Here is a 26,946-nt window from a genome sequence, read left to right on the forward strand (position 1 = left end):
TTTCATGTCTAAATACTCGATCATATCAATCACTGTTCTTATATTATCACTCATTTTCCTGCCTGGCAAGAACCCTGCCTGCTCTTTATTTATGCAATCCTGCAAAACTGTCTTTAATCTTGTTGCCAATATTTGTGCATAGATCTTATAATCATTATTTAGTAATGATATTGGTCTATAATTGGTTATAAACTCTTTATTTCGTCCTTGTTTTGGGATTACTACTATGTGAGCCTGTTTCCAGGTGTTGGGAATCTTCCCGTCTTCTAGTATTCTATTTAAGAGTGTCTTCATAGGTGATAATAATGGTTCCTCTAGTTTTTTGTAATGTATTGCGGTAAGACCATCTGGACCTGGGGATTTTCCCAGTTTCATCTTAATTATCGCTTGATGAAGCTCTGTCGTGGTTATTGGGGAGTTTAGATCTTGAATCTTTTCTTTCTTAATTTTAGGTATATCCTTTCCATATAAATACTCTTTTATTTCATCCTCTGTCTCATTTCCTGCTTTATATAGCTTGTTATAATATTTTATAAAGCACTTTTTGACTTCTTCAGGATTATCTAAAGTTCTCCCTTCTTCCACTATTTTATCAATCAGTTTTTCCTTTTGTCTTTTTTTCAATTGCCAGGCTAGCATCTTTCCGGGTTTATTTGCAAATTCGAACGACCTTTGTTTCATCCAATTAATATTATCCTCAATTTCACTATTTAATATTGCTGAAGCCTGGGTTTGTAATATTTTTAGTTTTTGGTTTATTAGTTCATTTTTTGGTTGTTTTGTTAATAATTTTTCATTTATTCCTATTTCTTTCCTTATTTGTTCTAGTTTTTGCTCTCTGATTCTTTTCCTTATTGCACTTTGTTGTATGTAAAAGCCTCTTATGAAAGCTTTACTTGCATCCCATATTGTCCTGATGTCTGTATCCTGTTCTTTATTTAATTCAAAAAATTCTTTCATTAGTTCTTGCGCTTTTTTCACAATCTTTTCATCATTTAATATTCTTTCATTAAGTCTCCATCTTTTATTAGTTTTCTTGTATTCCTTTAATTCTAATGTGACTGGGTTGTGATCTGTAATAATTTTGGTCTGTATTTCTGCTTTTTTAATTTTAGTTGTTAAATTATTTGATACCCATATGCTGTCAATTCTGCCGGCTGATTTTTTAACTTCCGAGAAATGTGTATACTGTCTTTCTCCTGGGTTTTTATATCTCCATGTGTCAATCAAATTTAAGTTTTCTACCATCTGAAAGAAGGTATCTGGGAGTCTGCCTTTTTTTGATTTTCTTTCCCTCTCTGTCCTATCTAATTCTATTGATGTGACACCATTTAGGTCTCCCATCAGAATAATTTCCTCTTCTATAAATTCCAGTAAATTAGCTTCTACTTTCCTGAAGAATTCTGTTTTGTTACCATTCGGTGCATAAACTCCTACTATAATTAAATGTTCTTTACCTTTTGTTATTTTTACCCCTAATAATCTACCTTCATCATCCTTAAAGATTTTTTTTGCGTCTAGTTTAGGGTTCACATAGATCACAATTCCCCTTTTCTTTTTCACATCTGAGGATATAAATTCTTGACCCAATCTCTTGTTTTCTAAAACCCTTCTGTGATTTCTAGTCACATGGGTCTCCTGCAAGCATATGATATCCCATTGTTCTTTCCTCAATACATGTCCTATTTTATTTCTCTTCCTCTTATCATTTAAACCGTTAACATTCCAAGATATAATTTTTAGGTTCATTAATCTTTATTATCTACAAAGGTTTCATTGAGTAAATAAAAGAAAAGAAAAGAAAAAGAAAAAGACTCACAAATTTTTAGAATTTTGATATTATGTTTCTTCCAATCTCTCTCCCCCCCGCCCGATATCCGCTTGACTCTCTATGCTTCTTATGGTGTCTGCGTTGCCTCCTCTCGGTCCAATGTCGGATCTCCAGTTAGTTCTTTTTTATACTTCCTCCAGAATTTTCCCAGCTCGTCTACTGATCTAAAAGTTTTTCTTCTGTCCTTGTATGTGAAGGTGATGCCCTCAGGGAATTCCCACCGGAATCTAATCGAATTCTTCTTGAGTGCTTCTGTTACTGTCTTATAATTCTGCCTTTTCTTCAAAATTCTTTTTGGAATTTCTTTGAATATTTTGATAGGCCTATCTTCTATTATTAACTTTGCTTGTCCTTTTTGATGTAATATTTTGTCCTTTAAAAGTCTTGAGTTGAAAAAGATTAAGCAATCTCCTGGCCCTTTATAAGTGTCCGATCTTTCTGATTTGATCCTGAAAATTTTATCAATATCCAATAGCATCTCTTCTACTTCTACTCCCAACCAGTTTGCAATCTCCTGTGATAGTTTCTCTTGAATTTGTTCATCGTAAGTTTGTGGTACGCCTCGGAAGCGGAGGACCATCTCCTTCTGACGCATCTCCATCAATGATAAATCATCTAACAGCTCTTCATGAGCTCTCTTTAAGTCGTTAATTTCTTCCTTCGTTGATTCTTGTGACTTTTTAATATCCTTATTTTCAATTTGCAATTTCTTCGTCATTTCCTCTTGTTTGGTAGATTTACTCTTAAGTTCTTGTACAGATTTATCCAGTTCTTTATTTTTAAGTGAGAGGTCACTTATTTGTGTTGTTAAGTCTATTATTAGCTTTGAGTTTTGTTGGATGTTACCAGCTAATATGTCCAGCTTATCATTCAGGCTTTTTTCCATCCCCATTATAAGATCTTTTATGTCAGCATTGGGGTCTGTTTCAGCTGTTGATTGTCTTCTCACTTGTAGACCCGACCCAGATGTCAGTATAGTTTGGTATTTTTTAGAAGCCATAATTGTCTTCTTCCTTTTGGCTCTGGTCTAGATGTCTTTATTTCAGTCAAGAATATATATATTCCTAAAACTTTGAAAATGCTCTGTTTATAGTCTATGATTTGGTCCTTTTATTCCATCTGTTGGGATTGAAAGTCAGTTAAGATTCCAGTGGTTTCCACTATATCATTACCAGTTCATCTCAAATATTTTTTAAAAAAAATCAAAAAAAATAATATCAAAGTTTTAATATAAATTTAGTTAAATATTTTGTTTTATTTTAATTATTTTGGCAGTTGTCAGAGAAAAATTCCTTCACAGTACTTAACATCCGTCTTAAGCACTTATTTTCTAGAAGCTGAACTTGGTATTTCAGGTATCCTTTCATGTATAGCTAATTTTCTTTATGGTTATGCTTCAAGCCTGTGTCTTAGCAGCGTTTTTTTAAATTGTGGGAGTAATTTTATTTTCCGCCACTAGGTGGCGCGATTTTCCAATTTACTTGTGAGGTGGTCCTTCTTGTTTTGTTTCTCTGTCCTCTCTTTGTTGCAGTGACTGTTTCCGCCACTATTCTTCCGGCTTTTTCCCTTCTGAGGGCAATGACTCACTCTTCCCCCCCCCAGCGCCATTTTCGCCAACTGCTTTCTTCCTTATTACCGTCTTTCCCCTTCTTTTTCCTCCTTCTTTCTCTCCCTTCCTATATCTCTTCTTCTTCCCTTTCACTTCCTTATCTTAATCCTTATCTTCCCACCTCTGCCTGGTCTTCAAATCTTTTCCATTCCTTCTCTTTTCCACTGTCTCCTCCACGTTCCTCCCCCTCCTTTTTCTTTTCCACTCACCCTTTGTTTAACGCTGATCACCTCTTAATGGCCACTGCTTTGTTGTCACTGCTGCTGCTGCTTGTTATTTCAGCTCCTTGTACCTTTCAACAGAACGTCCCCCTGCAGAAGCAGGTACTCAGTATGTCTCAGTTTATATTTTCTGCCTCTTTGCAGGGCTTATTTTCCACAACTTGGTAAGTCTCAGAACGCTGAAGCTCCTCTCTCCATTAGCTTTGCTGTCCTTTATAGTATAAAGTTAATCTGTGCTCCTTTTATTCTAATTTAAGCCAGCGTTTTTGCCTTCCTGCTTCAGGAGTACTCTTAATTTTACAGTTTTTAGTTTGGAGCAGCCTGGTGCCTTCTCAATCGGGTCTAAGGGGCGTTTCACGGTCGGGCGTGCGATCTTTGTGCGCTGAGTTCTTCCACCTTCCTCCACTTTTTGTGCCGGAACGGCAGAAAACCCCTTTATGCGCTGCTTGGATCTGTTTTCTTCAGTCTGGAACCTCCTCTCAGACCTCTTCAGGGTTTGCGTCGCCCTTGCTTCCCCGTCTTTTTAGCCCCGTAACCGTGATTGGGAGCGCTCTTACTTCAGCAAAGCGCTTTCCCTGACCCGACGCTGAGTGCACCACACCAGGAAGTCTTGACAAATAGTTTCTTGGAAGCCATAGCAAGAGAGGTCTATTATTGCCCTCATGTTCTGTGGTCTTGGCTAGAACTTCCCGGCAGTTGATGGACTAGCAGATATACATTTTGTCCGATCCAGCATTGTGCTCTTAATCCATGCTCTTAAACCATGCACGCAGTGTACCTTGTAAACTGGGTCACGGCAGAAAACATTATCTTTGCTATCAACTTGTTATCTAATTGGACAGGAGGGTAATTGAATGATATCACCAGCTGATTTTAAAAGATGAGGGGGCTCGAATGTCCTTTCTGGATGCATACAAGCATAAGAGTTGTGTTGAAAAAACAAGTTGTTGAGAAGTTTGGACCTTCCTCCACTTTTTGTTTAAAAAAAATGTTCGCTTGGTTTTCCTCGCTTGACCTTTGGGAAAATTACATTTTGCAAACATAAGCAGTTACTAAAATAAAAGAACCACACTTTTTTAAGGTATTTAAGTTTCCTTTCTGGGTTTCACAACTGTCCTTAGTACTTTCTGACAGTTCTCTGTGCATATGAACAATATTACAACATAATACGAGTATTATTATACATATTGCAATAAATATTTTCTGTTTGGATGCTTTGGTGCTCCATTAGTAACTGGACTCAAGGCCTATTTATTCCAGTGAAAGCCTTTCTATTTCTCTCCAGACTGCCTTGACTTTTTAATTCTTTTCGCACACACAGACACAATGGGAGAAGGAGGCAGCCTGAAAATTCATTTGGTTAAGGTGCAGGCACTTGCCAATCTTCTTGAGATGCCTGGTTAATTACCTCCTTCCTGAAACCTAGTCTTTTGCAGCAGAAGCGAGGCAATTCATTCTTTATTATTTTTTCAGCCATTGACCTGTAGTGTGTCGTGGTTTTTATTATGTGGGCACTTGAGCTCTAGAGGCAGCATTAAAACCCTTTTTATTATACAGCGCATCTCTAATCCCCAAAGCAGAGATTCAGGCATCTTCCAGTTCTGAATTTTTGACCTGAAGTTTTATTTTATTGTAGAGGATAGGGATTTCCCTATATAGATATAGATATAGATATAAAAATGATGGTTACCTCTTCCATTTCATATCCAGCTTAAGTGTATGTTATTCACTTGGAAGTGTGTTAATTTTTTAGCTCCTGTGTTATTTTCCCCCTTTAATTTCCCCATTTTCTCTCAAGCCCACCCACCAGCCTATCCCTCTGCTTCTTACATTTCCGCAATTCTTTTTTGCTTCTTGAACTCTGTATTTCCTCTACTATTCCTTCTCTTTGTGCCTTTTACTCTGTTGCTCATTAACTTTGGATTTCATTAGAGCTTGGTAATCATTGGACTGGTTCTCTTCCTTCATTTAAAAAATAGTTTATTGGAAGACTCATTTATTTCAGCCAGCCTCCCTGACCGAGTTTTTGATTTTGGGTTTCTCCTCCAGTTTTTTTCTTCTTCTCTGTATTCTGTTTGTATAATTTACTTTCGACTGTGAAGCTAAGATGGCGGGGATTGCATTCTTAAATACTTTGTACAGTTGTGCTCCTGGTTACTGTTGCTCATGATAATGACAACAGCAGGTTGCTGGCTAATTTTGATCTTGTCTTACTTGTATCTAACCTGGCTTGCAAATTACCATCTCCTTTCTTTGGGAAGTGGACCCGTCACCTGCAAGGGAGCGCTCTGAATGTTCAGATTCTGAAACATTGGCCTGCTCTTTGTTGTTCTTGGGAGGCAGAAGATGCTCTAATTTTTGACACTGAATGCAGTAGTGCTGTAGGGAAATCTGAGTTTTCAGCTATGTGCTTCAAAATGTTTTCTCTGGCATTACTTCCAGAGCCTGATGACCACTTCTGTTAAGGAAAAGCTGGCTTAGGAGAGGGCATTTTGGAACAGGGAAGCAGCAAGAGAAGGCGGTACATAACCTTCATATCACCTTTTTTCTGCTGCAGACCCTCACACAGCTGCTTTCTCCTTCATGTGGTTCCATACACATGTTGGCATGGGGAAACCTAGGTCTTGAATCCTGAAAATGGGTGGTGGTGGCAGCTTAGAAGAAGAGCTTCAGTAGAAAAGTGGCCTCCTCCTGGTGCTTCAGTGTCAGGAACCAGGAGTAGATCAGCAACAAAGAACACTGGCATCAGTGAAGTTAACTCTTTATTCGGACAAACCAAAACAGCGCAAGCCTAGTGATCACAGTGTCTTGCCCCATTGAGGCCCCATTGAGGCAGTTGCAAGGACTGAGGGCTCCCACCTTCCCACGGCTCTCTAAGGCTCCTCCCCTGGTTCTCTCCCCAGCAGCCTGAGGCTCCATTGTCTTGTCTCTCCTTGCTCCACACTCTTCATTTCTCTGCATGTCCTGGGAGACCAGGCAGGAGGGGAGCTGGTCGCAGCAGCAGGTGGAGACTTCTTCAGCAGCCTGCCTCATCTTCCTCTTGGCCCCCTCCTCTCCAACCTACGCTTCTGGTTCTGGATTGCTCTCTGCCCCAGCCTTTTCCTTCTCACTCAACCCTGTTACCTCTTCAGCTGCCAACACCTCAAACTCCCAGTCTCCCTCTTCTCCCTCTGACCACTCATGGTTGTCCCACCACCAATTCCCTGGTTCTCAGCCTTCTAACCTTGGGGGATCCCCAGCTGGTGCCTCCCAAACTCCTCTGCATCCAGCCAGTCCATGACACCTAACTGGAATGCATCCCTCAATCGTGATGTTGCATCTTGCCTGCATGGAGGTGTGTGTAGAAATCTCTTGACTTTCGCATGGTTGGAATGTGGCTTACTGTATACCCGAAGGAGTGTCTCCACTCCCCTCGTTCAGTCCGAACACTGAGATCCAGCACCGAGGGCCTTCTGGTAGTTCCCTCACTGCAAGAAGTGAGGTTATAGGGAACCAGGCAGAGGGCCATCTCAGTAGTGGCACCCACCTTGTGGAATGCCCTCCCACCAGATGTCTAGGAAATAAACAACTATCTGACTTTTAGAAGACACCTGAAGGCAGCCCTGTTTTTAATGTTTGGTGTTTTATCGTGTGTCAGGGGTTCAGGAGCAGAGGCACAGGAGAGGGAGGAAATGGAGAGCGAAGGGGAGGAGTCCGAAGGAAATGTCAGCGACGACAGCGATCCGAGGTCTCTGAGTCTTTCCAGTGAATCGGATGATTCACAGAAAGGGGCTCCCATGGTCAGGGCAAGGGGGACACCCCAGGAAGAAGGGGCCAGAGGGGACTCAGAGAACAGCAGCTGGAAATCTGGACCAGCGTCCACACCAGAGAGCAGAAGGGGGGAGGAGTCCCAGGCATCGGGATCAGGCAGCGCGCTGCCAGCGGGAGAACACGAGGGAGGATTGACCACGCCTCCGTCGGGGAGCGAGGAAACGGTCCAGAGGAAGGTTGAAGGCTGCGCGCGCGCGCCAAGTTCAAATGGACAGGAGGGCGGCACTGTTGGCAGCCCGGATAGGGAGCCAGGTCCTAAAGCCCGACGAAGAGAGAGGGAGGACTCAGGGGGGTCAACGTCTGTGTCGGAAGAGTCCAGGAAGGAAGGAACCCCGGGGAGTAGCAGGACCCAGAGGAGAAAGGAGAGACGGAAGAGGTGGAGTAAGGCTAGAGTCTTAAACTGGTGTACAGGGGGCAGAGATTCAGACGGAGCTTCGCCGGTCTAGACTCTAGACGTAGAGCTGGGACGCTGAGGCTTGGAAATGGAAACTATTCTTCAATAAAGACTTTGATACTTTACTACCGGCTAGCGTTGGTCCTTTGTGAGCTGGGACCAGGAGCCAGCTCTGACATCGTGTTTTAAATATTCTGTTGGGAGCCGCCCAGAGTGGCTGGGGAATAATAAAGTTGTTGTTGTTGTTGTTGTTGTTGTTGTTACTGTGCAAAGGTAAGAGTGACATCTGTTGCTCCATCCACTGTTGCCTCTGGCCCTGACCATGTGGCTCCCAGAAGGTTGTTCATGAGAAATAGTGGCCTTCTTGCTGAAAAATGCTTTCTCCTCTCCCTGCTTTATAGGTTAAAACCAGTACCCTGAACAGGTCTCAGAAATGTATAGGCAGACTGTACAATGTGCTGATATTGGAGTATTATACTTGAATATTTTATGCTGTTTTAGAAAGCAGAAGTCATTCTGGCAATCCTGGGCAGGCTGCTGAAACAGGGTGGATTATCGACCACTCAACAGAGCCTCCCCATGTGGCCCTCAGCATGGTTTGGTTCAAGCCACGCCCACCTGCCCATTACTTGATGTCATGTGACATAAGGTGTGAGACTAGTAAATCCACAGGGACAAACTGAAAAGGAACACTCTGATTATCACTTTCCAACTGCTGGAAGGATACTGCGCTTTTTGAATCTGGCACTTTTTCCTGTCCCCATGTAACAGCAGGAAAAGGTGCTAAATTCAACAGGCGCTACATCTGGAAAGGAAGGATCAGGAGAGTGCTCTTAGAGTGCGCTCCTAATTCTTCCTTTGCAGCTGCAGTCACGGCTTGAATTCAAGCCATGGCTGCAGAGGGAAAATCTTCCTTTGCCGCCAGTAGACCACAACACATGGTTGGTATTTTGCGTATGAGCTGGGTTGGGGACGAGGGTTCGACAGGCTCTTAAAAATAATTTAGAGAATTAGACTCCCATGTAGTTAAATAATTCCCCATACCCACATTATGGCTTTGCATCTGAAGTGTTATACAAAATTGCCCACAAACTAGGAAAACCACAAATGTCTACTTGGGTAGTCTTTAGGACAGCATATCATTCAGGAGACTAGCAAAATATATATACACACAGTATTAACTGTGGTCTTCTCCCAACCATTGTATGCTTTTGTTTTCATTCAATTGTGTTTTATAGAACTGAGCACATTAACTAAGATAGATTTAATTACAAGTGAAAAAAACCCCAAACCCGCGTGATTGGTTGTATCTAATCTTTTGTTTTCTTTTATGGAAAAAAATTCCAACTGTCTGGTACTGTGCAGTCTGTGCTCAGTCTAAAATGGAACAAGATGGTTCATATGTTTTGCCATTTGCGCTAAAAATGAAAGCATATTGGCCTGGATCTTCTGGAAGTTGTTCATGCTCATGTGATGGGCGTTTTCTGTCACCCCTTCCCTCCACAGCCTAACGTGTCTGTCTGAAAATCTACTCCTGCAGAATGGGTAACCCAGATTGTCCTTATTTGAATGAACTGAACAGCAACCTAGGATCCAAGCTGTTATTTTTTTAAGGACTCATGGAAGTGTAGAGTTGGAAGGGACCATGAGGGTCATCTAGTCCAACCCCAGGAATCTTGCCCAACATGACACTCAAACCCATGACCCTGAGGTTAAGAGTCTCATGTTCCCACCTATTTTATTAATGGACATCTCCTTGATATCTTTGCTGCTGACAACAGCAACAAAAAAATCTGCTAGCTTTCTATAAAACGTGGAAAAGTCATTGTTTGCATCAACATTTTTTGAGGTCCTGGGACTTCGTATCTGTTTTCAGAGCCCAGAGTAAGCGTTTCCCTTAGCAGCACCTTGCTTAAGAGCTTCTAAAGTGCTGGCCAGGTTCTTAGGCATCACACACTTTGCAGTTGTCCTACTATATTTCTCGTTCCACTTCGCATTCTCTCCCTTCCTTCAAAAGAAGAATTAAAGCCATGTGAGAATTCAAACTCCTGCTGCAATAAGACCTCTTCAAAGTTTTAAAGAAGAAAATCTGACACAAAAGCAAACCTTTATTGCTGATCCGCTATCTGGGAGATAAAACATAACAAGTATGTCCAGCAGAGCATAAAATCTAAACAGATGATGTAGAGTTTGTGGGGAATCCAATGATGGGATGGGTGCGTTGGTTAGGAAAGCCTAGAGCAAAACTTTTTGAGATGATGCTGATTCTCATAATCCAAGTAATGTCTCTGTAAAACATTTATGGATGATGCTGTATTTTTTAAAATACAGCGTCAGTCACAAAAGACCTTTGCAACCACCCCATCCTTGATTTTTATCTTGTTACTCAGTAGGATCAAACATTGTCGTGAATTTAGCTTTCATATAATGAGAAATATCAAACTTGAACCTTGCCTGCCCCAAAAGTGAACCTGCATGATGCATGTGTTTGCAGAGATACAGTAACTTCTTTTTTTTAAGTGCTCCCATCACACATCATTGGATATGTCTTAAAAATGCAATTTCGAATATGAAAGTGTCCCCAAAGGAGGGCTTGTCAATCTATCCACCTATATGAAGCAAATCTGAGCTGAGACAGCAGATTAGATGTTTAGGAAATTAGCAGGCACTCACATGTATATTATTGTACTCATGGCCTTTTCTGTTGTAGCACCCATTTAATGGAATGTCCCAAAGGTGCCACTTGCCTCTATTTTGATTACCTTTTAGAGGAAAAAGAAAGCATTTCTGCAAGCTGATGCATAATGCAAGCTAGCTGCAAGTTTGCTGACTGTTGCAGCTGACTGTTTTGTTAAAGCCTATTATTTTGATGATCCCCCCCCCCCCCAATTCTGAAACGTTTAGAATTCGAACTTCGTGTGCTTGTAATAGAAATTGAAAGTTGCTTGTAATAGAAAGTGTACCCCTTTTGTAGGGGGAGACACAGAAACTTGAGAGCATGGGTACTCAAAGAGAAATCAGGACTACTTTGATCATCCTTGATTGGTTTGCTCTCCTGGACCAAACTGCAAGCCATAAACCTTGATTACACCCCATGCCTAGTATGAAGAGATCTAAGCTCATTTGCCCAGGTTCAGATGTCATTCTAAACCATGCTATGGCTTGGTTCAGTGTAGTGTAGCAGCAGAATGAAGGGAAGAACCGAACCCTGTCTCAATTTCCTCTGCCCAAGCCTGGCTAAGCCATGGCTATGAATATAAACCCCAAGGACTCAGACCAATTGTGGCTCCCTATGTCATGTGCATAGCTTAAGTAAAAGACCTGTTGCCTATTATGGGGACCATTGAATGTATGTGGTAGACAGCCTTGTATCTAGTATTTCAGTAACAAGTGAAGCAGCCCATAAAACTGGCCCGTAAGAGCTTAACATTTATCTGTTCACTGACACTATGCTATACATTATCTCTGTAAAAGTTTTGCTTGTTATTCTGTTGCGTGGTGTTGGGAATGACTTTTGCAAATACTTATCTGACCACAAAAAATGTGTGATTGCGCCAGCATATGGTACATATCACAAACGAGTAAAGAATGTTTACTGCTTTACTTGAAGGCAATTTGTTATAGGATGTCATAACAGTCTTTTCTAGCATACATTAGATTACAGCAATAGTCCGACTTTCTAAAAGTTGGGGGGGGTGAAGCACGCAAGGAATTGTAGCATGTGAGAAAGCACCTCAAGAAAGCACCTCTTCAAGTAGAGTATGGGGTTGTTGTTTTTTTAAAAAGTATTGATATATTGATGTAAATTTAGAGTACGTTTGCTTGAACTCAGAGCACTATACGTAGTAAGAATGTATGTTGTTTGACACAGTACATAGTGGATAGGCTTCCAAAATCCCACATTTACTCATACATCGTAGCATACCTGGGTCTTGATGACCTTGTGTGTGTGTTCGCTTGGGATTCGATAACTCTGCGAACTATTAAGCACCTAGCAGGCCACAACATTGATTTGTAAAACTGACAAGTAAAATTGAAGAGCACACTTTTTCTTACCTTTTTCTAAAGTTATTAAGTAGTACATTATATTACTTTCATCATCCTCAGAAAGGCACAAATATTGATTATCTGATCGTATGCACTTTAAGTTAGAAGAGATTGATTGATTGATTGATTGATTGATTGAGTGATTGAGTGATTGATTGATTATGCAGAAAGGGATCAGTCAACTTATTAAAAATTAAGGGCAGTTCAAGTTATGTATTGTTTTGTTCTTCTACTTTCGACCTCAGTATCGAGAAGCAAAAGAAAAATCTGGTTCAGCATTCGGGGTACAGGGAAATCTTGGAAGTTCTGTTTGCATGTCTTAATTGTTTAAAGATGTTTGAAATGCTCTTCTGAAAAATTAGAGCATATTTCAAACATGGACTTCCCCAGTGGATAACCATTTTGTGAGTTGATTAACAATATTGGATAAACTAATGTATACTGTGTCATCTGTTTTACACCCACTTTTATTTGTTATTCTAGTAAGCTTGGCTTCACTTAAAAAAAAAAAAGTCAGTCCAAGATCTAGACCAAGATCTATATCAATAGATTACACATTTCAGGAAAAACAAATAAATCTGTCATTTTATGGTGCAATTTTCTTCTTATCTTCCAGTATTTATTCTTGAATTAAGTTTTATTTTGCTCTGAACAAGTAAAAGTCAAACTAAGGGCAGACAGAAATTGCAACGAAAATAGTTTTTTTAATTCATAGTTCGGAATAGTTTTTATTACGTTTCTAAACGTTGTTCAGGGAGAGCTTTCTGACAGTAAGAGCCGCTCGACAGTATAATGGACTCCCCTTCCTTGGAAGTTTTTAAGAGGGCTGATTTAGCAGGGTTTTCCTTATGTTCCTAAGTATATATAGCTATCAGGAATTTGTTGTTGTTGCTTCGTGACCCCCATGGACCAGAGCATGCCAGGCACTCCTGTCTTCCACTGTCTCCCGCAGTTTGGTCAAACTCATGCCGGTAGCTTTGAGAACACTGTCCAACCATCTCATCCTCTGTCGTCCCCTTCTCCTTGTGCCCTCCATCTTCCCCAACATCAGGGTCTTTTCCAGGGAGTCTTCTCTTCTCATGAGGTGGCCAAAGTATTGGAGTCTCAGCTTCAGGCTTCAGGTTCTGTCTTTCCAGTGAGCACTCAGGGCTGATTTCCTTAAGAATGGAGAGGTTTGATCTTCTTGCAGTCCATGGGACTCTCAAGAGTCTCCTCCAGCACCATAATTCAAAATGAGGGATAACTCTGGAGCTGGGGAGAATCTGATACCAGAGGACGAAACCCATTGCCTTCCACGGCAAGCTCAGATAACAGGACTTGGCACCTGTCATAAGCAAGCAAATTCCCTGCTTTATAAATGGCCAGACCTGACATTCGGTACTGGAAAAGCAAGGGTGCCACCAGGCAATAAGAAACTTCTCTTTGCATTCATATGCTGAAGTGTGTTCTGAAGAACTGCATTCCTGAAGCTCCTCACAAAGTCAGCACGATTGCACCCAGGAGACCTTAGGCAATAGGATACTGGCACAGAGGATTAAAAGCTGGTAGGGGGAGGAGGTACAAAGCAACTCTTCAAAATTAGGATCAGCTTTCATTTCTTTTAAACTTCTTTCCTCCATAACTTTTGTGGTTCTACCGCATGTGGTCTCTACCACACTGAGGTTGAAGAATAGATCTCTACAGTATAAACCTCCTGCAGTGATTACCCTAGCTTCAGCCCTTGCTTTATTGGCCAAGGTGACAGCTGTCAAAATACCAGCTGGCAAACTACTGAACAGAGAGATTCCAGAAGTCTATATGGAATCTGACTGTGCAAGGGAAATAATGGAAACGGGGGGAAAAACCTTGCCTACATAATGATCCCAACTTGCTGCTTATAGGAGTCAAGGCTTTGTCCCTTTTATGTTCCACTCACTGCATTTCCAGGACAGTTTGCAAAATACAGTGGTACCTCTGGTTACATACGTTTCAGGTTACAGACTCCGCTAACCCAGAAATAGTACCTTGGGTTAAGAACTTTGCTTCAGGATGAGAACAGGAATCATGCAGCGGCAGCGCGGCAGCAGCGGGAGGCCCCATTAGCTAAAGTGGTGCTTCAGGTTAAGAACAGTTTCAGGTTAAGAATGGACCTCCAGAACGAATTAAGTACATAACCAGAGGTACCACTGTAAACACAAAATTCCATGTCCAAGTGATCCAAATTTTATTCCGAAAAAGCTGCACCATGCAATTTGTATAAAATGTGCTGATCAAACAGCTTTGCATATCTTCTCTAACTTTGTTTAATTTAATCTGCATCTTTTTTCTGTAATATATAGTACAATCCTGTATGTGTTGACTATAAATAAGCCCCGCTGAACTTAATAGGTTCAGATAAAGCGTGGGAATCCCAGCAATCTTATGCTGACTTCTATAGTTGTGGACAGGTAGCAAGCAGCCAGGAGAAGCAGTGAAGCCCAAGATTTTTAGCAAGCACTGCCAGCTTTCATTCATATTTAAAGGCTAGAACACAAAAGCCCAGGTTATTTAAAGAATACAAAACAGTACCAATGAGTTTATGCAGAATGGAAAGATATATCCTGTTGGCCAAATGAGAGTGAATATAATGTTCATGGCTAGAGTGCTAGGCTTGGATGTGGCAAACCCATATTGAAATCCCCACTCAACTATGAATGAAGCTCATAGTCTGGATTTGGAGGAAATCATTATCAGTCAGCCTCACTTACCATACTTGTTGGGAGGCTAAAGCACTAGTCTGCATTCCTTGGTGGGTGGAACACAAGACTCTTAATTTCAGACAGTCATTTACCCTCTCTAGATTCAACGTGCTGCCATCTGCCTTATTGCAGGGCAGATTTGAGGGTAAACCATACGTGGAATGAGTCTGCCCCTGCGGCTTGATGGAGGTAGAAACTGTCTCTCATGCCTTGTTATGCTGCCGTTTCTACGGGGATATACGCTCGGTATTTATTACCCCTGCTATGCAAAAATCTCCAAATGAATCCAAACTTCATTGTCTAAAATCCCCGGTAGAGGACAAGGATCCTGAGATCATGTTAAGGGTAGCCAAATTCTGTGCGATTAGGGAACAAGCTGTGCTATCATAATGATTAAGGCCTTAAATGATAATTTTAGGTTATATGTTAGTGACTAAGTTTTAATTTATATATTTTTTAACTGTTGCTATATTTTCCCTGTTATACCTAATAGCAAATTCAAATGTATCCCTATTGTGTTTTATGACTTCCTTGATATTGTATGTGGGCTGGAACTGGTCTGTGATGGAAATAATAATAATAATAATAATAATAATAATAATAATAATAATAATAATAATAAATTCTTAATTTCAGTCTCATGGGTTTAAGCCCCACATTGGTCAAAAGATTGCTGCATTGCAGGCGGTTGAACTAGGTGACCCTTGTGGTCCCTTCCAATTCCTATGACTCTATTATGACAGTTTCCAAAAAGATCCCTTTGTTTAAGTAAGCACCATTAACATTAGTATCTTTAGTCTTATCCAAAGACCAAAGTACGAAACTATAAAATTATCGTCAAAATTTGACAATCTTTCTGCACTGTGCAGATGTTTGCACCTTCAAAGCATAAGGGAAAGATAAGCTACATTTACTAAAATTCCCACTTACACACAACTGTTAAAGGACCTTGGTCACTAGGCCACCGTCCAATTCTTAATTTTCCTTGAGCGAGTGAATGACAACAAGGTCGCACTGCAGGGGAGCCGTCCTGCTGCAGCTGATAGATTCTTGGACTTGGATACTGAAGCTCACTGGGTGCCCTTGGGCTAGTCTCATGCTTCTCCTTAACCTCCTTTAACAAATCTGTCAGAACAAATCTGTCAGCAATCCTTCATTCCTTTTATGATCAAGAACAATACAGAAGCAATGCTTAACCATGGTAAGTTTTTAACCCTGATTAGTATCTCAAATGGGATGTGGGTGGCGCTGTGGGTTAAACCACAGAGACTAGGACTTGCCGATCAGAAGGTCGGCGGTTCGAATCCCCGCGACGGAGTGAGCTCCCGTTGCTCGGTCCCAGCTCCTGCCCACCTAGCAGTTTGAAAGCACGTCAAAGTGCAAGTAGATAAATAGGTACCGCTCTGGCGGGAAGGTAAACAGCGTTTCTGGTTCACCAGAAGCGGCTTCATCATGCTGGCCACATGACCACCCGGAAACTGTACGCCGGCTCCCTCGGCCAATAAAGCGAGATGAGTGTCACAACCCCAGAGTCGGTCACGAATGGACCTAATGGTCAGGGGTCCCTTTACCTTTACCTAGTATCTCAAATATACATGGTGTACTTTAGGGATGGAGAATCTGTGGACCTCCAAATATTGTTGGATTCCAGCTTCCATCAGCCCCAGTTAGGCTGGCCCAAGGCCAGAGATGATGAAAGCTGGAAGTCCAGTGCATTTGGAGAGCTATAGGTTCCCCATCCCTGGTTCAGTTTGTCAAGCTTAAAGCCGGCTTCTTGTAAAGGAAGAAACCTGTGAAACCTACCTGCAGCTGCAGAAGCAGGGTAATTACCTTATCTGCGGTTTGCTGGTTATAGATGTATAGTTAATTCATGATGCATTCTCCATACCCACTTTCAAACATGGCTCCATGTTCTTGGTTTTGGTTGACACCTTACCTTGTTTAGATTTTCAGACATAAAGCTGAATGCAGGTTCAGTGCTATGCCTGCATTGGGTAGGAAGTCAATTACAGTGGTACCTTGGGTTAAGAACTTAATTCGTTCTGGAGGTCCGTTCTTAACCTGAAACTGTTCTTAACCTGAAGCACCACTTTAGCTAATGGGGCCTCCCGCTGCCACCGCGCCTCTGGAGCACAATTTCTGTTCTCATCCTGAAGCAAAGTTCTTAACCTGAGGTAATATTTCTGGGTTAGCGGAGTCTCTAACCTGAAGCGCATGTAACCTGAAGTGTATGTAACCCGAGGTACCACTGTATCCATTTTCCTAGTAAGAGACAACGTGGCAAATGCAACACCATGTGGCAGAAGCTCTAGATATCAATAGTATGTGGAGTTTAGGTGCATGCTTTCTGAAGCCAGGTCATGAGGTAAGCTGTAGAAGCATTTTCTTTGCTGTCACCGTATGAAAGCCACAAAAAAAGGGTACTCCCTCCTTCAGGCCCCATTTGGTACATTTCTGAATCTTTGACCTTTTCAGTTTTGGGATTCGGCAGTTGGGAGGGGCTGGATGCACTTTAAATGCATGTGCCTTATGCCTTGTTTGTATGTGTATGGGCTTTCTAAGCAATAACTCGTATTAATAAATGCCTCTTAACATAACAGGGTTTTATATGCACTGCATTCGGAAATGCAGCTTGCGTAAGAATTTGGCAAGAAACCCGGAGCTTCCCCCACGTCCGAACCCTGCCATCCCACATTTTGTCAGAGCCCTCATAAAATCTCCGCTGTTTCTGGTTTCGATTTACCAAAAATAGGCTTTTGTTCTCTAGCTTGGCTCTAAAGGATAAAAGCTGTCAGACAATGGCAACAATTTGAAACCTACTGGGCCTTTTCAATTGGCTTATACCTGTCATTAACTTGGAGGGAATCCTCAAATTTATGTGCACCTCTGCTTAGATCACCCAAGCTTGCCTATTTTCCTGGGCATTGTTACCTTACTTTAAATCATCTTATTCTTCTCTGAAGATGCCAAATGCTTTTATTTCCTTCCTCTACTTGTGAGCTTCACTGACCGATGTTGCTTTGAAGCAATATGGTTCCCCTGATCAGTCACTAGGGCTTACCTAGCAGATGAGTGATGAAGTTTGTACTGGCCTCTTGTGCTGACCTCTTGCAGCAGGAGGAAGAACTCCAGGGGCCTGAAGTTGGCCTTCTCATGCTGTACTAAGAAACCCGAGGGTCTGGAAAGCATTCAGATGCTCAGCAGCCATGTTCGCCTCACCATCGGGGTTGTGCACTCAGATCAAAAACAAACACCTTTGCAAACCACATTTCTCGTCTTCTGGCATTTGATTGCCGCATCTGGAAAACATGATTCTGAAAACTGTAGGTTCTGAAACTGTATTGTGGTTAAGAAAGAGCTATGAGTTGGGGTGCCCCTGGTTCAAACCTCACCTGATCCTTGAACTTATGGGGTGGTCTTAGGCAAGCAGCTCTTTGACAGCCTCGTTCCTCCTCATCTTTTATGCTGACAATATTAATAATGGTATAACTTACAGGGTAGGGATGCGGGTGGCGCTGTGGATTAAACCACAGAGCCTAGGACTTGCTGATCAGAAGGTCGGCGGTTCGAATCCCCATGACGGGGTGAGCTCCCGTTGCTCTGTCTCAGCTCCTGTTAACCTAGCAGTTCGAAAGCACATCAAAGTACAAGTAGATAAATAGGAACCGCTCCAGCGGGAAGGTAAACGGCGTTTCCGTTCGCTGCTCTGGTTCGGCAGAAGCAGCTTAGTCATGCTGGCCACATGACCCGGAAGCTGGACGCCGGCTCCCTCGGCCAATAAAGCGAGATGAACACCACAACCCCAGAGTCGGTCACGACTGGACCTAATGGTCAGGAGTCCCTTTACCTTTCTTTAACTTACAGTGTACTTGTAAAAACTACTGAAATAATGGAAGCGGAGCAAATTGAGTGCTTAGGGCATGCACCCCCAAACTCGGCTCTCCAGATGTTTTGGGACTGCAATTCCCATCATCCCTGACCACTGGTCCTGTTAGCTAGGGATGGTGGGAGCTGTAGTCCCAAAACATCTGGAGGGCTGAGTTTAGGGGTGCCTGGCTTAGGGGAAAGTGCCATTTGAATGCACTATGCGTTCAGGTACTTTGAATTGTACAGTTAGTATCTAACCTACGCAAGGCAGCTAAACCTAATAAACAGCCAAATATCAAGACAGAAGTCAGGCAAATACCATTATGATTTAGTTTCCAAAGGAGTAGCAGTGTTAGTCTTTTGCAGCCAAAGCAGCAGAATCTGGTGGCATCATAAAGGCTAACAAATTTATTATAGCATACATTTTTGTTTTATCCTCACTTGCAAGTCTGTGTACTGGGAATAATACTTCATGCATTGGGTGAAGTTGACTGTGCTAATCTCATGATCAATCTGTTAGTCTTTAAGGTGACTTTTTGTTGATTGTGGTATAAAACGTGTGCAACTGATCAGCTGGTCTCAGAAGATACTGTACTCAGGTGCTGAAATCTCATGGGAAGGCAGATTTCATGAGGCATCGCAATGATGAGGCCTGCATAGAGCCCCTTTAAAATGCAGAAGAAGTCCACTTTCAATATGTGGCTACACTGGGGAGTGGGTGCAGCCCAGAGGTGGGGCAAATACAGATCTGTAGTGAAACTGACATTCGGGACCAGGAGTGCCAACGTGGCCCCACGACCGTGGGTGCCCAGGGCCATGGGTGCCATGCAGCGTGCATGGCCCTGGCACTGAAATATGTGGATGCCTGGCCCCTTCATGGGGAATTTTGTGGGTGCTCGGGCACCCAAGGCCCCAGGGAGTTGGCATCTATAACCATCCAAGGGTCATGTACCTTTACCTTTATTAGCAACAATTTGCATTAGTCACCCTTTATGTATTAAATAGGTGCGGGTGGCGCTGTGGTCTAAACCAATTGGAAGGTCGGTGGTTCGAATCCCCGCAATGGAGTGCGCTCCGGTTGCTCTGTCCCAGCTCCTGCCAACCTAGCAGTTCGAAAGCACGCCAGTGCAAGTAGATAAATAGGTCCTGCTGCGACGGAAAGGTAAACAGCTCTGGCTTCCGTCACGGTGTTCCGTTGTGCCAGAAGCGGTTTAGTCATGCTGGCCGCATGACCCGGAAAGCTGTCTGTGGACAAATGCCGGCTCCCTCGGCCTGAAAGCGAGATGAGCGCCGCAACCCCAAAGTCGCCTTTCGCTGGACTTAACTGTCCAGGGGTCCTTTACCTTTACCTTTATTAAATAGCATATTTGCAAATACCTTATCATGTTTCATTACTGTGATTTATTTATATATATTTTTTTAAAAAAAGCTGTCATGGTTTCTTGTAATTCTTATGTCTCCTGGGCTCTCCTGCTCTATCCATGTGAAGGTGAATGGAATCATAGGACGTTCCTATTGGGAGTTGCAGTTTTATGTGCAAACTTGTTAAGGTTCCATCCATTGCAGATGAGATTAACATACCCTGGCTCCTCCCTAGATGGTGAGGTCTCTAGAGTGCCACCACAGTGGTCTTGTTGTTCATTCTTTCCCCCTCTCCCATGTCACAATAGATATTATAGGACGTTTCTTTTATCAACCAAGCATTTTCTGAGGCAAACAAACCAATTCCAAAAAAGCCACAAGAAGCGTACGTGCCAAATACTATGTTAATGTTGAGACTGGTAACCACAATAAAGTTTGGGGAGATTTTGAGTTATGACAACCGAAACTTGGCCACGTCACAACCAGATGAAGACAGTGAAATTAACACCATACACAATAATGAAAGAATGTCAGATGTGCACAAAAGGGTCTTGAGTTGCGGTAGCTGTGGGAGCTCTTACTTTGAGTAAGTATGTTTTCTTTTCTTAAATTTGGAACTCTGTGCCTGGGTGCTGTGTATAAGGCACTCGGTTCCCCATCTCTTCCCCCTTGCCTGATTTGAATTTCTGAAAAAGCCTCCCCACTTCTGCATCAGTGGGTGGGATTATGACACCATATATTCTAACAGATTTGATTTGTTGCATAAGCTTTTTTCTTTTCAGGAGTGTCCTAAACATACGCCACAAATGCATTTATTATTCTTTAAGGTGCCTCAAGACCCTGTCTCGCGCTTTCTGTGTTTTATAACAGACTAACAACAACTCTGTCGTCTTTCCATCCTTCTGGTTCAGCACTTGCGCTACAATAATACATGGTTTTTCTGGTGTGTGTGTTTTTTGTGGGGAGCTACCCCCGGTGCGATTTCTCACAGTCAGCTGCCTGCATGGTATTCTCGAATGAAGCCAATTAGGAAAATGTCCTTTATATTGTTCTGAGCTCCCCACTTCCCTAAGCTATGTGATATTTTAGTGCCATTTTTTAAAAAACATTTCCCCTGGAAAAGAGAGTTCTAGACACTTGTGGGCTTTTTTTCTTACCTTTTCAGGCATATTGAACATAACTGAAGGCAGTCCGCATGCATGCTCCAAGGTTCCATCCTTTGGCCGCAGATTAATTAACCCTCATGTGCCATGTTCCTTACATTACAGAGGATCAGGAGAGGCCCAAAATATTTTGCTACCTGAGGCAAATGACAATATTGCACACCTTTCCACATACAGGAGCTGCCTAGTGTAACAGTTGACTCTTACTGTAGTCATTGTTTCTAAATATACATCTATACATACAGATGCATCTATACATATATGTAGAGTATATGCACATTTTATGCAAACCTGTATCTTATTTCTTCCTCTTTTTTGCTAATGTATAAGTACCCCAGTACATAGCTAGTACTGCAGATTAGAACCCTAGAGTTATGTCATCTGCACTCCATGGTTCCTTTACAAGACCCCATCCAACCGCCTTAGGGACTCCAGTCCAGATTTGTGTAGGCATTCCTCCTTAGCCTTTTCTTCTCCCAAAGATGTCCCACAAGGCAGCGGGTACAGATTTTTCCTTGGGGTTTATTCCCGAAGCCTTTCTCATGAATGAGTATAGCCTCAAAACAGCAGAGATTTAGGATAACTGTTTTCTTTTCTCCTAGATGGGCTACCTTCCCAGGTTCTCCTTTTCTCCTAGATGGGCTACCTTCTCCCTCTGCTTCTCATTTCCCTCTACAGCATGTGCAGAAACTGCTTTCTTAATTGTTGGACCCATTGCTTATTACTTATCATTATTTGTTAAATTTGTATACCGCCCTTCATCTGAAAATCACAAGGCAGGTCACAACACACACACACACACACACACACACACACACACACACGAGCCTCCCAAACTCTGCACTGTTCACACGAAATCTGCTCCACCCTCTGAAAAGGTGACTTAGGGACAGGAAGTTTTCATCTGTACATCCCCTGTCTGTGGAATCCCCTCCTAAGGAAGGACTCTTAAATAAAATAAAATAAAATAATTTTGTTCTGATGGCAGCAAAATCATTTTTATTTGCTTTTTGCGTGGAATGTAAGTTGTCTTGATTATGGTTTTATCTGTTCTAATAAATCTAATTCTGCTGTTTATCTTTTATATACTTTAAGAGTTGTCTTGTGTTACGGTATGGTATGCTGCCCTGTGCAAATTTGCAGAAGGGCAGGATTTTTTAAAAAATCACAAAGTAAACAAATGTTCAGGGAAATCCTTTCTTTTGGGCTGCAGGATCATTATCATCCCATCAAAAGAATCTGCATTATGAATGGCACATAGATGTCAGAAGGAGGGGGACTTGAATCACTGGGCCTTGTTTCCTGATATGCTTCATAAAGAGGCTTTGGGGAAAATTCAGAATTCCCTTTCTCTCTAAAGGAGATTAGCAGCTGCTGCTGCTGGTTTTGACACCTTCACACTATGGGCACTGCTGCCATTGACAGGTGGTGTGTATTTTAGGAAACCAAATGCTTATATTCCAGGTGGTAAAATCTCCCCAGTAGTCTCTTTCCCATGGAAGATTTATATGTCTTCTGTTACTATTTTTGACCACGGATGTTATGCTTTTCAGAGCTCATGTGAAAATGATTGGCTAGCCAATGTTTATTTCCTAGCCCCTTAGCTAACATATAACTTCTGTTTTAATAGTTGTTGTCTAATAGCCAGGTACATGTTGCAGAGGGTATATCTAAGAAGACTTAGAAAGGGGGAGAATGATGTCCACGCTAGCTGAATTTTCACAGCAGTTTAGGTCCATTGTGCTTTTCCTCTGAGGTCCTTAATGAACCGTCTTCCTATTTTTGGCATTTAAGAGGGACGGAATGCACCATTTCAGCCAAATCCCACTGTTATTATTTGTCCAATACAGCAATGGTTACATTCACAAGTTCACTTGATATGATTTAATTACTTCTGGGAACACTTTAACCACTCTTTGGCTGATACAGTAATTTTTAAAAAGCATTAGACATAAGAGATCACTTGCATACTTTTTTCACATTCCCAACTTCCACAAGCAGCAAGAAATTCCAGTGGCAGTGGTTCCCAAGGTTTGGTTTCCTCTGGAAGGAGAAATTGCTGGGTACGTATAGTGTTTTGTAATATTTTGGGTATATTTATGGATATACTAAATGAGAATAAGTAAAGACAGGCAGCAGAACTCTTGCAAGGAGCAAATTTGCTGTTCCACTTCATATAGCCAGAGAAACATCCCTGTGCTCCCAAAATGCTTCCAACTTCCAGGAACAGCTCTTAACTGATTTCTGTTTTTGCTGCTCATTCAGTTCCCAAAAACGTTTTTATTGTTCTCACACAAGCAAACAGAGCTTCTCTGCTCCCTTCAGCTGTGTGTGTGTGTGTGTGTGTAGGGAAAGGATGAGTCATCTTGCACAAAATCAATAAACAGTCTTGTTGCACCTTAAAGACTAACCAATTTATTATGACTTAACTTTTATGGACTACAGTCTACTTCATCAGGTACATGCATAGATGGGTTCATCCCACGTAGAGACAACTGATGAGTAAGGACTCTGCTCCTCAGATATTCTGCCCATTCAAGGAGGCTGGAGGCTGTACTTTTAGGGAGGGGACCATATATAGCCCAGTGGTGTAGAACACATACATTACTTGAAGATTGTCCCTGGCACAGCTCCTCTTAAAACCATTAGACAAGAGGTGATGTGGAAGACCTCTGCCATAGACCCTTGAGAGGTCCTGCTGATCAGGGCAGACAGTGCTGGGCTAGAGATGAACGACCTAAGGCAGCTTTCGAAACAAAATAAAAAAAATCCTTCCAGTAGCACCTTATAGACCAACTAAGTTTGTTATTGGTATGAGCTTTCGTGTGCATGCACACTTCTTCAGATACCTGCAACTAAGGCAGCTTTGTAAGGGTTGTGGTGTGAGCATGAAAAATATCAAGTTTCCCTTGGGCAAACACATCAGATGCATTCCTTAATCACAATCAGGTCAGGGAACCATCATGGGTAGAAGTAAAAAAAAAAAGGGGGGGGCAATTAGTCTGTGCTGGCCTGTAGATAAAAGGAAAGGTAAAGGAGAAGCAAGGCTATGAAGAGTTTCCTGAAGGGTATGAGCAAGAGGTTTATGCTTTTTATCTTGTTGACTCTGCTCAGACCCAGCCCTCAGTCTGGAGCCTGCTAATCAGTTCCCAGCAACCAGCTTTTTTGCTAAGCAATCTGACTTGGCACAGACTTTAAGTCTCTGAAAGCAAGGCGGGTTTAGTAGGTCAGGAAAACGGGCATGAGATTGTGCAGTTCTTCTGAGCAGTCCAGCTTGCTGAAGTCGGTGAGGCTCCGTTGCCCATAAAACATTGGGATGACAATCATATATTTGCAACATGCATTAAAAGTAGGCGGTGTCAGCCGCGTTGTTTACCTGTGATCCTTTGGATAAAAAACAACAAGAAGTCTCATCCACTTTATATACCACACTGTGTCAGCGGCTGTAGAGTACTGTAATAAGTCTTGACCTAAGGGGAATAATTGCTGGCAAACTATCTTCAAAGTCAGTGCATAATCCCCTCCAAGGGGGAAGCCTGCTTTTGTGAGAAATTCCCAGCAGACCACTGGCAGAGCTGAACAGACACATCCTTAAAACACACACACACACACACACACACACACACGAGTGATGATGTTCTTTGAAGCTTGAGTGAACTTTCATTCATTCAGGCACAATGTGAAACACTGGAGGAAGCAAAGGTTGTTGGTGATGGGTGGCGGTGGAGCAGCTTAGCCAAGGTGCAAACTGAACCACTGTGTGATTACTCGTCAATCATTTTTACCTGCATGCACTCCAGTGCAGGTAATAAAAGATATGCTTTCCTGCTTTACTATAAAACCAAAAATGAAAGCACAAAAGTAGCTGGCTTCAAGCCCCAGTTGCCTAATGCCTTTTTTTATGATGCACAGCCATTTTCTTTTGGGAAGGCGTCCAAAGAAATAGATTGCTCTTTGAAGTAACAGGTAACTTAGCTGGGCAATTTTCATTAGCACTTTTGAGCAAATGCATTGAACCTGGGTATATTACAGCCATCTTATATTCCCGGTGTGGTGTCACACATTTCGTTTTCTTCTTTGTCCATAATGCATCTAAATTCCGGCTGATGGGGATCTATGCATCCCCAAAATAGAAGCCAAAAGGGAATATAGTCCACACAAAATTTGCATGTGCTAATTTTCTACATAAGTGGAAATTTAGAAATAATAACAATAATTGAAATAGAAATGCGATACATTTCCCCATAATATGGAAGTCTATATCTTCCCCTTCTCTTGCTTCTTACCATGGAGACAACCTGCCACCTCCAGTGACAGCAATTGAAAACATCTGTTTTTTAAAGCTATAAGAAATGTGGCTGTTTTCCTTTAATTTTGGTGAAGCCTGATCAACTGTTTTACTTCAGGCTTCCTCATCCTCGGCCCTCCAGATGTTTTGTGACTACACTTCCCATCATCCCTGACCACTGGTCCTGCTAGCTAGGGATCATGGGAGTTGTAGGCCAAAAACATCTGGAGGGCCAAGATTGAGGAAGCCTGTTTTACTTCATTCATTTTGTTCGTCTTTCAAGAAATACTCTAAACCAAGAAATCATATTGGGATCCTGGGGGCACTTGCTGCCATGCTTGTTGCTGCCACTGATGTCTAAATGGAAATGGGGCTGGGGATCAGAAAGAGAGCTGAAAGGGTACATGCCAATCGCTTGCGTGCAAACCTTTTGCTTCCAATCATCTGTCATGGTGCATGGCAGTCCTTGTGCCAGCAAAACCTGGAGCTTTAGAGAGCCCTACCTGGTCCACCATATGTAGCTGTTGGATTGTGGAGCTTGCTGCAGGTGCCTTATGCAGCCACCTGCAGCAAAATTTCAAGAATAAGATGTTGTTAATTGGTGGAGCTTTGGTTTCACTTCATCATCTATAGCTGAATATTTTAAAATACTATTCCATTTACACCCTCTTTGCTATCAAGGTCGTGTTTCCTGCCATAAGCTCAAGTTGCTAATTGTTCCTATCAAGGGCAGCGATTTCACAGGTGGCTTAAGTAGAGACGTTTCTTTGCTGTATATGTTACCATAGCCTAAGCTTAAACTGAAGAAAGTAGGAAAAACCACTGGGCCGGTAAGATACAATCTAAGTCAAATCCCTTATGAATACACAGTGGAAGTGAGGAACAGGTTTAAGGATTTAGAATTGCTGGACAGAGTGCCTGAAGAACTATGGATGGAGGCTCGAAACATTATACAGGAGGCAGCAACGAAAACCATCCCAATGAAAAGGAAATGCAAGAAAGCAAAGTGGCTGTCCAAAGAGGCCTTACAAATAGCGGAGGAGAGAAGGCAAGCAAAATGCGAGGGAGATAGAGAAAGATACAGGAAATTGAATGCAGAATTCCAAAAAATAGCAAGGAGAGACAAGAAGGCCTTCTTAAATGAGCAATGCAAAGAAATAGAGGAAAATAACAGAATGGGAAGAACCAGAGATCTGTTCAAGAAAATTGGAGATATGAAAGGAACATTTCGTTCAAAGATTACCATAATAAAGGACAAAAGTGGTAAGGACCTAACAGAAGCAGAAGACATCAAGAAGAGGTGGCAAGAATACACAGAGGAATTATACCAGAAAGATATGGATGTCTCGTACACCCCAGGTAGTATGGTTGCTGACCTTGAGCCAGACATCCTGGAGAGTGAAGTCAAATGGGCCTTAGAAAGCATTGCAAATAACAAGGCCAGTGGAAGTGATGGTATTCCAGCTGAACTATTTAAAATTTTAAAAGATGATGCTGTTAAGGTGCTACACTCAATATGCCAGCAAGTTTGGAAAACTCAGCAGTGGCCAGAAGATTGGAGAAGGTCAGTCTACATCCCAATCCCAAAGAAGGGCAGTGCTAAAGAATGCTCCAACTACCGCACAATTGCACTCATT

At 42.1% G+C, this 26,946-nt stretch overlaps 1 protein-coding gene across 2 annotated transcripts in view; it reads left to right on the forward strand.

Moving 5' to 3' along the window:
- The window catches only part of CCBE1 (collagen and calcium binding EGF domains 1), a 146,343-nt gene that overhangs the window by 48,886 nt on the left and 70,511 nt on the right, over positions 1-26,946 (forward strand). Inside the window, exon 1 of one of the 2 annotated variants that reach the window (XM_083403044.1) lies at positions 20,371-20,444. The exons of the other annotated variant lie outside the window; for it this stretch is intronic. Within the exon in view, the coding sequence (XP_083259170.1) occupies positions 20,386-20,444 (59 nt within the window). The 5' untranslated portion in view covers positions 20,371-20,385. Of the gene's footprint in view, positions 1-20,370; positions 20,445-26,946 lie in introns of those variants that run through there. 2 annotated transcript variants of the gene reach the window in all.

This window comes from Podarcis tiliguerta (genome assembly GCF_965153285.1).
Source record: "Podarcis tiliguerta genome assembly, chromosome: 11".
Lineage (NCBI taxonomy): Eukaryota > Metazoa > Chordata > Lepidosauria > Squamata > Lacertidae > Podarcis > Podarcis tiliguerta.